This window comes from Limulus polyphemus, unplaced genomic scaffold (assembly GCF_000517525.1).
Source record: "Limulus polyphemus unplaced genomic scaffold, Limulus_polyphemus-2.1.2 Scaffold10443, whole genome shotgun sequence".
Classification (NCBI taxonomy): domain Eukaryota; kingdom Metazoa; phylum Arthropoda; class Merostomata; order Xiphosura; family Limulidae; genus Limulus; species Limulus polyphemus.
In genome coordinates this window covers 2,290-12,979 of record NW_013676053.1, presented here as the reverse complement: position 1 = coordinate 12,979, position 10,690 = coordinate 2,290, and the positions used below count along the sequence as shown (strand labels likewise).

The window sequence follows — 10,690 nt, the reverse complement described above, 5'->3', positions numbered from 1 at the left end:
GGCAAACAATAAATAAGTGTTTTTTTCACTGCCTCGTTTACAGCAAACAAGGTAAAATCCAACTTGCAGATACGTTTTTAAAGAGAGCGATTCAACTCGAACCAGATTTTGCCGAAGCCTACTCATCCTTGGCTTCTCTCCGGGCACAAATAGGAAGAATCAAAGAAGCAGAGGAGCTCCACCTGGCGGGGCTTCGGCTAAATCCGATTAATGTAGACGCCCTGAATAACTATGGAGTATTCCTACAAAGCTTGGGTGAGTGATTAGTTAAAATACAAGAATAAGAAATAAGTACCTTAGTTGGCAGGTGTTTTAGCTGTCAGAGTGTCTTCTTTATAGAGAAACTGACATCGGAAATTTTAACTCATACATTGAATCGTCTATAGTTAAGTTAGTAACAGTCCAAGAAATCTAAGTGTGAGTTTTTACACGTTAGAAGATAGTAACATTTATAAAACTCCTGGTTTCAGAAGTAGTGATAAGTGACCAATCTACTTTGTTCAGCATCGACCGGTGGAAAGTGGTCACTATTCATGATCAAGCGGTAGTAAGTGATCACTTTATTCGGCATCGAGTGGTGGTAAGTGATTACTATTCATGATCAAGCAATAGTAAGTGATCACTTTATTCGGCATCGAGTGGTGGTAAGTGATTACTATTCATGATCAAGCAATAGTAAGTGATCACTAATCATGATCAAGCAGTAGTAAGTGATCACTAATCATGATCAAGCAGTAGTAAGTGATCACTAATCATAATCAAGCACTAGTAAGTGATAACTATTCATGATCAAGCAGTAGTAAGTGATAACTATTCATGATCAAGCACTGGTAAGTGATAACTATTCATAATCAAGCAGTAGTAAGTGATAACTATTCATGATAAAGCAGTGGTAAGTGATAACTATTCATGATTAAGCAGTAGTAAGTGATAACTATTCATGATCAAGCAGTAGTAAGTGATAACTATTTATGATAAAGAAGTGGTAAGTGATCACTTTATTCAGCATCGAGTGGTGGTAACTGATCACTATTCATGATCAAGCAGTAGTAAGTAATCAATTTTATCAACATGGTTTTTATGTCTTTTGTTTTAGTAACTAAAACCATGTAGCTTTAATGGATTTATCCTAAAATAACCTCTTCTTCAGCTTCAATAGTTTTAACCCATTTAATTAAAATAACCTCTCCTCTACGTCTAACAGTTTAATCCTTTTACCAAAGAATAACCTACATACAGTGTGAAGAACCTAAACGATTTTATTGTAGAAAAATATCAGAAATAAAAATATAAAGTTCAACGCACTTCCTTTGGGTTATTTGTTCTTCTTCAAGTAAAGCAAATATACAGAGAACGGGAACAACCTGATATATGTACTTAGGTGACCGTAGAGGCAAGTAACCATGATAACCTGAAATATATACTTAGGTTATTGTGGAAGCTAGTAACCATGACAATAACCTAAAAATATGTACTTAGGTGACTGTAGAGGTAAGTAACCATGACAACCTGAAATATATATATACTTAAGTTATCATAGAAGCTAGTAACCATGACAACCTGAAATATATATACTTAAGTTATCATAGAAGCTAGTAACCATGACAATAACCTGAAATATGTAAACAAACGCTTTCAGCTGCGAAACCTAAACAAACGCTTTCAGCTGCGAAACCTAGACACACACTCTTAGCTGTGAAACCTAGACACGCGCTTTCAGCTGAGAAACCTAGACACGTGCTTTCAGCTGCGAAACCTAGGTATATGCTTTCATTCAGCTGTAGAAATGAAATAAAACAAGTAATGTGTTTGTTTTTCCTGAACTTAACAAATATAGACAGTGTGTTCGGTTGGATTGTTTGACCAGACAATACGAGATTCATGTTAATAAGATATCTATTTTCTCCAAGAAGATCGGAGCGATGATGCCCTATTCTACTATAAAAAAGCTCTCCTCTTCCAACCCAACCACACGGTAGCTCTCGTGAACGCAGCGAAGACTCTTCGTTCTTTGAAGTTTGTTGAAGACGCCGAGAGCTTATACAAGAGGTAGGCGGCCATCACTTTATTGTTAGTGTATCAAACCACTAGGCTTACACTAATCGGGTATCCTATTGCTTTTAACGTTGCATTCTCCTCCTGAGTCCAATCTGTTTTTGTTGTTGTTGTTGTTTTCTTCTAAGAAGGAGTATTACAATTTATGTTTTAATATATTATCTAAGAAGATCGTCTAAAGTTTTCAACATTAATCTGTGATGTAAAGATCTACTTTAGTTTCATCTTGCTAAAGTGGTTTCGTTCGCTTCGGACAAACAATTACTAGTTTTATAAGAGACAGATGATTAATATTTGAGGTGATTCAGTTGTATTACAAACCATTCATAACTTCACACCAACGTGAAAGGGTGATTCATCGAGTCCCATTCCTCAAGAGTTTTATTATACAAAACTGTTCAGACATACATGACTCTAACTCAAGCAATATACACAAACTACATACAAATACTGACTCCATCAATATACAAAAGGCATGCACAAACACTGACTCCATCAGTATACACAAACCAAGTACATACACTGACTCCATCAATATATACAAGTCATATACAAACACTGACTCCATCAGTGTATATAAATCATATACATTCAGTAACTTCATCCGTATACACAAACTACATACAAATACTGACTCCATCAGTATACACAAACCAAGTACATACACTGACTCCATCAATATATACAAGTCATATACAAACACTGACTCCATCAGTATATATAAATCATGTACATTCAGTAACTCCATCCGTATACACAAACTACATACAAATACTGACTCCATCAGTATTCACAAACCATGTACATACACTGACTCCATTAGTATATACAAACACTGACTCCATCAATATACACGAAAAGCAAGTATAGACACTGACTCCATCGATATACACGAGTCATGTGCAAACACTGACTTCATCAGTATACACAAACCATGTATTTACACTGACTCCATTAATATACATACATCATGCACATTCAGTGACTTCATCAGTTTACACAAACTACATACAAACACTGACTCCATCACATTCGATTTCGATGACTCCATCAATATACACAAACCAAGTACAAACACTGACTCCACCAATATACACAAACCATGTACATATACTGACTTCATCAGTATATACAAATCATCTACAAACACTGACTCCATCAATATACACAAACCAAGTACAAATACTTGCTCAATCAGTATATACAAATCATCTACAAACACTGACTCCATCAATATACACAAACCATGTACATATACTGACTTCATCAGTATATACAAATCATCTACAAACACTGACTCCATCAATATACACAAACCAAGTACAAATACTTGCTCAATCAGTATACATTGATCATATCCTCAAGTGTGATATTTTTAGGAAAGTCCATCACAATCAATACGACCTCAATCTTCCTTATCACCTTCAAAACATTTAGTGTTTCATCTTTAATCTTCGACATAGAACTCTGATCTTGTGGATAATGGTTTGTATTATAAAGTTCAGGAAGCAAGAGCTTCTACTTTTATCTTGGTAACAGACATTTAATTGTTTCAACAACTATGTTGCATCTCCTTCTCATTGGTAGATCTTCGTGTATGATACAGTCGAGCTGGGAATGTAGAGAATCTAACATGGCTCTGTCTGTTAACAAGTGTTTTACAGACACTGTTGCTGTGTTTCTTATTTCTGTTCGAGTAACCCATTTTATAATTTTGTTTTCAATATTCAAGAATCTCGTGATGATCTATTTGTCATATATATCTGTTACGTCATTGCTATGATCTGCAGTATTGTATAATTTTGATCCATTGCTAAGGTTTATACTATTCTTTCATTGTTCTTTTATTGTTAGAGTATATACTATTGCTCCATTGTGGTGTCACTGCTATGTTCTATACTTGTTTCATTGTTGTATCATTGCTATGATCTATGCTATTGTTTCCTTGTTGTATTATTGTGATACTGCTGTTTAATTGTTGTATCATTGCTATGATCTGTACTATTGTTTCGTTGTTGTATCATTGTCATGATCTATACTTTTGTTTCCTTGTTGCATCATTGTTATGATCTATACTATTGTTTCGTTGTTGTATTATTGCGATACTGCTGTTTAATTGTTGTATCATTGCTATAATCTATACTATTGTTCTATTGTTGTATCATTGCTATGATCTGTACTATTGTTTCGTTGTTGTATCATTGTCATAATCTAAAATTTTGTTTCCTTACTGTATTATTGCGATACTGCTGTTTGATTGTTGTATCATTGTTATGATCTGTGTTACCATTTCACTGTTTAATCGCTGTTACGTTCATTACTACTGTGTATTTGTTGAATTATTGATATAATCTATATTATTATTTTATTGTTCAGCTATTTCTATCATTTGCTCTTTGTTGTTTACTAAGACTTTTCTTCAAGAAATACATTGAATATCTTTAAGATTTAAAGATCTAAGACGAAGAATTGGATGGTATTAATTTTGACTGAATTTTCTTGGTATCGTTCACCTTAAAAAGTGGGTATCAAAATTTGCTTTGGTTTTCGACCCACTCTATTTTAGTTGAAGAGCTAGTTTGGGGTAAATATTAATAACTTATGAAAGCTTCTTTAGAGCTCTTCAAGTTCAGAACGACCCTCAAGTACTGGACAATCTCGGTGTTTTATACATGAAGTCAAGGAGGTTACTCGCTGCTAAAGAAGTCTACCTAAAAATGATGAATCAATATAGCCATTACCAAGATGGGAAAATTCACTACGTAAGTAAGCATTCTACCTTTTATCCCCCACAGTTTAATGTTTTCATTCCTTTTTATTTGGCATTAAAACGCCTATAAATAACGACCAGTCAACAACACTTTATACAATAATTAAACTTAATATTCCTAAAATTGTTTAATCTCGAAGTCTAAGTTGTCTAGGCCAAACTACATTTTAACCAACGTGGGTTATTGGGTTAAACTAGTTTCGGAGAATTACACTCTTCATCAGGAACCCTGAACACAAGTTAACCAAAGAGAGATAAGCTGGACCTATATCATAGTGAAAAGTATCAAACATACTGTTGGTCTGAACGTGCTTTGTAGTCACTATTGTAGGTTGCTATTGTGCGGCTATATAATGTGAAGAACTGAATAGAGGCCAATGACTTTGTCTTCACTTCACCTATCCAGTGTATAGGTCTTTCTCATAGTGAATATACAACAGCTTCACACCAACAATATGTTTAACACTATATACCACTGAACATAAAACAGATTATTTATAGGCTATAAGATGACGTATCGAAAACCTACGTTGTATATACATTTTTCTTCTATACAGTTGGATATTCCTTGTATACAGTTGGATACTCCTTGTATACAGTTGGATATTCCTTGTATACAGTTGGATACTCCTTGTATACAGTTGGATATTCCTTGTATACAGTTGGATATTCCTTGTATACAGTTGGATACTCCTTGTATACAGTTGGATATTCCTTGTATACAGTTGGATACTCCTTGTATACAGTTGGATATTCCTTGTATACAGTTGGATATTCCTTCTATACAGTTGGGTATTCCTTCTATACAGTTGAATATTCCTTGTATACAGTTGGATATTCCCTCTATACAGTTGGATATTCCTTGTATACAGTTGGATATTCCTTGTATACAGTTGGATATTCCTTCTATACAGTTGGATATTCCTTCTATACAGTTGGATACTCCTTGTATACAGTTGGATATTCCTTCTATACAGTTGGATATTCCTTCTTTTCAGTTGGATATTCCTTGTATGCAGTTGGATACTCCTTCTATACAGTTGGATATTCCTTCTATACAGTTAGATATTCCTTCTATACAGTTGGATATTGCTTCTATACAGTTGGATATTCCTTCTATACAGTTGGATATTGCTTCTATACAGTTGGATATTCCTTGTCAACGACAAACACCCACCTCCAAATTAATATCTATCGTAATATTATCACTAGTTTCCAGAGTGTCAAAAATTGTCAGTTTTTTTAGTATACACTGAAGTTGTAGTTTGGAAAATAGTTAGTAAACCATAAGTTATTCTCTCATTTTGCATGTTCAAATTTCGATCACCAAAATATTAGAAAAATTTAACAAATCCCTAAAAACGTGTTTTTAAGAATACCAGAAAAATTTGTTGAGTAGAGGTGAGGATTGATATAGTTAGTGCAAGGAAGGAGAGGCAGTCCTACCAAGGAACAGCTGTATATAAAGATCAGAACTCAGTGAGTTAGCGTAGGGAGGCAGACCTAGAAGGAACAGCTGTATGTAAAAATCAGAACTGAATGATAACTCAAGTGTGTTATTTATTTCTATTGTAGATACTGTGTGATATTTCTTGTCTCTTCAGGCGCAGCTGTTAATGCAAGAACGTAGTTTTAAAGAAGCTGAAAGCGTCCTCCTCTCTGCAATAAAAAGAAACAATACTTTCAGGGATGCTTATCATCAGCTAGCTGTACTATATATCAACACTAACAGAAGTGCCGAGGTAAGCAGGCTCTACTGTATACTAAGAATAACAGAAGTGCCGAGGTAAGCAGGCTCTACTGTATACTAAGAATAACAGAAGTGCTGGGGTAGGCTGGCTCTACTGTATTCCAACACTAACAGAACTGTTGGGGTGAGTTGGTTGTACTGTATACTAACACTAACGGAAGTGCTGGGTTAGGCTGGGTGTACTGTATTCCAACACTAACGAAAATGCTGGGGTAAGTTGGCTGTACTGTATACTAACACTAACAGAAGTGCTGGGTAGACTGGCTGTACTGTATTCCAACACTAACGGAAGTGCTGGGGTAAGTTGGCTGTACTGTATACTAACACTAACAGAAGTGCTGGGTAGACTGGCTGTACTGTATTCCAACACTAACGGAAGTGCTGGGGTAAGTTGGCTGTACTGTATACTAACACTAACGAAAGTTCTGGGGTAAGTTGGCTGTACTGTATACTAACACTAACAGAAGTGTTGGGGTAGGCTGGGTGCAGTGTATATTAACACTAACAGAAGTATCAAGGCAAGTTGGCTGTACTGTGTACTAAAACTAACAGAAGTGTCGAAATGAGCTGGCTATTTTTCCGAGGTAAGTTTGTGTATATTTTGTAATCACAGGAACAGAAACGACAAAGTAAGTATGTGTGTACTGTATATACTTAACATTCGATTGATTTATTTTGTGGGTAGTAATGTCATACTTCAAAAGATAACGTTGTTTTACACAACTTGTTGTTCTAGGTAAGAAGGTGAATTTGTGTTAGGTAGGTACTGATATCCTACTCAAAAAGTCGATTGTTTTATTTTGTGGGTAGTAATGTCATACTTCAAAAGATAACGTTGTTTTACATAACTTGTTGTCCTAGGTAAGAAGGTGAATTTGTGTTAGGTAGGTACTGATATCCTACTCAAAAAGTCGATTGTTTTATTCTGTGAGATCTGATGACATGCTTGAAGAGTCAAGTGTCATATAGTGTGATTACTGGTGCAATACTGAAAAAAGCGAAATGTTTGTTGTGTGAGAACTGATGTTATACCTAAAAAGTCCAGTATTTTATTACTTGGGAACTGATGTTATACTTAAAAGGTCTAGTATTTTATTGTGCTAGAACTGATGTTATACTTAAAAGGTCTAGTATTTTATTATTTGGGAACTGATGTTATACTTAAAAGGTCTAGTATTTTATTGTGTGGGAACTGATGTTATATTTAAAAGGTCTAGTATTTTATTGTATGGGAACTGATGTTATACTTGAAAGGTCTAGTATTTTATTGTGCGGGAACTGATGTTATACTTAAAAGGTCTAATATTTTATTGTATGGGAACTGATGTTATACTTGAAAGGTTTAGTATTTTATTGTGCGGGAACTGATGTTATACTTAAAAGGTCTAGTATTTTATTGTGTGGGAACTGATGTTATACTTAAAAAGTCTAGTATTTTATCGTGCGGGAACTGATGTTATACTTAAAAAGTCCAGTATTTTATTATGTGAGAATTGTTGTTATATTTTTTAAATAATAAAAAAGAACGTCTTAAATTTTTCTACAATAAAGAAAACCCACTTTTATCTATCAAACCACGACGGTCTAGATACAGACTCAGAAATTTGATAATTTAATTTCCGTACCTAATGACGAATTAAAAACAAGTTAAATGCTTATCTGATTTTTTTTAGGGCTTGGATCACATTTTGCAAGCTATCAGTCTGTGTTCCACTTGTGATCATTCTTGTGCTCAACTTTACGTTTGTCATGGAGATATTGCAAAGGAGTTGGATGCTCTGGCCACAGCAGCTCAAGTAGAACTTCTTTAAACTTCAAGTATACAGTAAAATCAATCGTGATGAAAAACTGTTTGTTTTATCTTATATATTAAAACCAAATCTAAAGTCATTGTTAGACTATAGTTGATTTCTGTACGCTAAATGTTTAGTTTTAAATATTAGAACCAAATGTCAAAATTATTGTTAGATATTTTCTGTTCTGATTCTCACAAACTTTTAATTCTTTTTTAACCGCCACCAGAGCTACGATTTAGCACTACAGATCGATCCCAACATAGCCCATGCTCATCTGAACCTTGGTGTCATCCATCATTTACAGGTAAATACTCTTAAAATATAAAACCATAATGTACAAGCTCCATCGTTTGTCGTACTTTTGCAAAATTCAAGTATTCGTATCAAGTACACGCTAATTATAAATATATATCCCAGTCTTTGCCTAGAGGCAGTATCGTACTCAGTCTTTGCCGGTAGGGAATGTCATATACTGACGTTGCCGAGTAAGAATATCGAGCTCAGACTTTACCGAAAGCGAATGTCGTAGTGGATGTTGCCGAGTGAACAAATGAATGCGGACATTGTCGATTGGAAATATTGCACATGGACTTTACTGAGTGAGGATATCGAATTCGGACCTTGCCGAGAAGGAACTTTGTACTCAGACTTTGTTGAGATGAAATATCGTATTTGAACTTTGTGGGAATGCTGAACCCAGACTCTGCCTGTGCTTGAAGCGTTCTGAGAACCAGGTTTATGTATGAAATATCGTATTTGAACTTTGTGGGAATGCTGAACCCAGACTCTGCCTGTGCTTGAAGCGTTCTGAGAACCAGGTTTATGTTAGAAATAAGGAAACGCAACATTTTGATAGATTATCCACTACTTGAGACATATTCCTCGCTGTTTGTAAACGAAACAACTGGCATGTATCAGAGCTACGTTTTGACATTACATAGGTAGTGTTATGCCACGAAAACTGATCGTTCTTTAGAAGAATATGTAACAACCCTTTCAGACGCAAAATATTCGCATAATCAGATTTAAAGATGTGTTTAGATCGGAGATTTACAGATTCCAAGACGAAGATATCCCCTGTACTTAAGTGGCATTGAAAACAAAGGAATATGAATGGATTTGGGGAAACAGGACTATCCAGAAAGAAACCTGCAAAAAGTCGTACCCCAGCCGAGCTAAATAAAGTGCGACGTCTTCCAAAAGTGAGATATCATGAAAACAATGGTCAATGGCAAAAGCCCCAGGCAACAGTACACGACATAAACAGTGTCTATGTCTGCAGCATAAACATGTGTCATATGTACACAAGTTACTTCCACAACATATCTGAGCAACCGTCGTATACCTCAAACAGCTTAAGAATGAAACAGGTATTCAAACTGTTCTATACGAACACATACTGGTGAAATCGCTAGGGGCAACGATGGACTTCTATGCGATCGGACTGTTGAACGGATGCCAAGAAACCGTCGTTCTCGTACACTAGATGGATTATGGAAAACAGCAGAAGTAATGTTGTGCTTTTGAAAGTACAACCTAACGATTGAGACCTTTGCAATGGAAACTACGCTGCAGAATTATTGTCAAAATGCACAGCCGTGAGATAGGGCAGGGTTGGCCACGGTTACATGGACTGCAACGGCGCAAGAAGGTTCCAAAATGTTTTAACATAACGAAGTCAACCTTTGTACAGTGCAACATTCCTCTTGAAGAACTCAAGTATTCCATCTTTACCTTTAGAAACTTGGACGATAGTATTTCATCTTTAGTTTTAAAACTTGGACGATAGTATTCCATCTTTACCTTTAGAAACTTGGACGAAAGTATTCCATTTTTACCTTAAAAACTTGGACGATAGTATTCCATCTTTACCTTTAGAAACTTGGACGATAGTATTCCATCTTTACCTTTAGAAACTTGGACGATAGTATTTCATCTTTAGTTTTAAAACTTGGACGATAGTATTCCATCTTTAGTTTTAAAACTTGGACGATAGTATTCCATCTTTACCTTTAGAAACTTGGACGATAGTATTTCATCTTTACCTTTAGAAACTTGGACGAAAGTATTCCATTTTTACCTTTAGAAACTTGGACGAAAGTATTCCATTTTTACCTTAAAAACTTGGACGATAGTATTTCATCTTTAGTTTTAAAACTTGGACGATAGTATTCCATCTTTACCTTTAGAAACTTGGACGATAGTATTTCATCTTTAGTTTTAAAACTTGGACGATAGTATTCCATCTTTACCTTTAGAAACTTGGACGATAGTATTTCATCTTTAGTTTTAAAACTTCGACGATAGTATTCCATCTTT

At 35.1% G+C, this 10,690-nt stretch overlaps 1 protein-coding gene across 2 annotated transcripts in view; it reads left to right on the top strand.

The window, feature by feature from the left end:
• Positions 1-10,690, top strand: part of LOC111083635 (transmembrane and TPR repeat-containing protein 1-like) — an 18,126-nt gene that overhangs the window by 5,843 nt on the left and 1,593 nt on the right. The window contains exons 2-7 of one of the 2 annotated variants that reach the window (XM_022380278.1): positions 44-255; positions 1,914-2,049; positions 4,673-4,817; positions 6,430-6,567; positions 8,249-8,371; positions 8,598-8,675. In XM_022380278.1, the coding sequence (XP_022235986.1) occupies positions 4,728-4,817; positions 6,430-6,567; positions 8,249-8,371; positions 8,598-8,675 (429 nt within the window). In that variant the 5' untranslated portion in view covers positions 44-255; positions 1,914-2,049; positions 4,673-4,727. Of the gene's footprint in view, positions 1-43; positions 256-1,913; positions 2,050-4,663; positions 4,818-6,429; positions 6,568-8,248; positions 8,372-8,597; positions 8,676-10,690 lie in introns of both variants that reach the window. The other variant, XM_022380279.1, reaches the window with a different exon arrangement.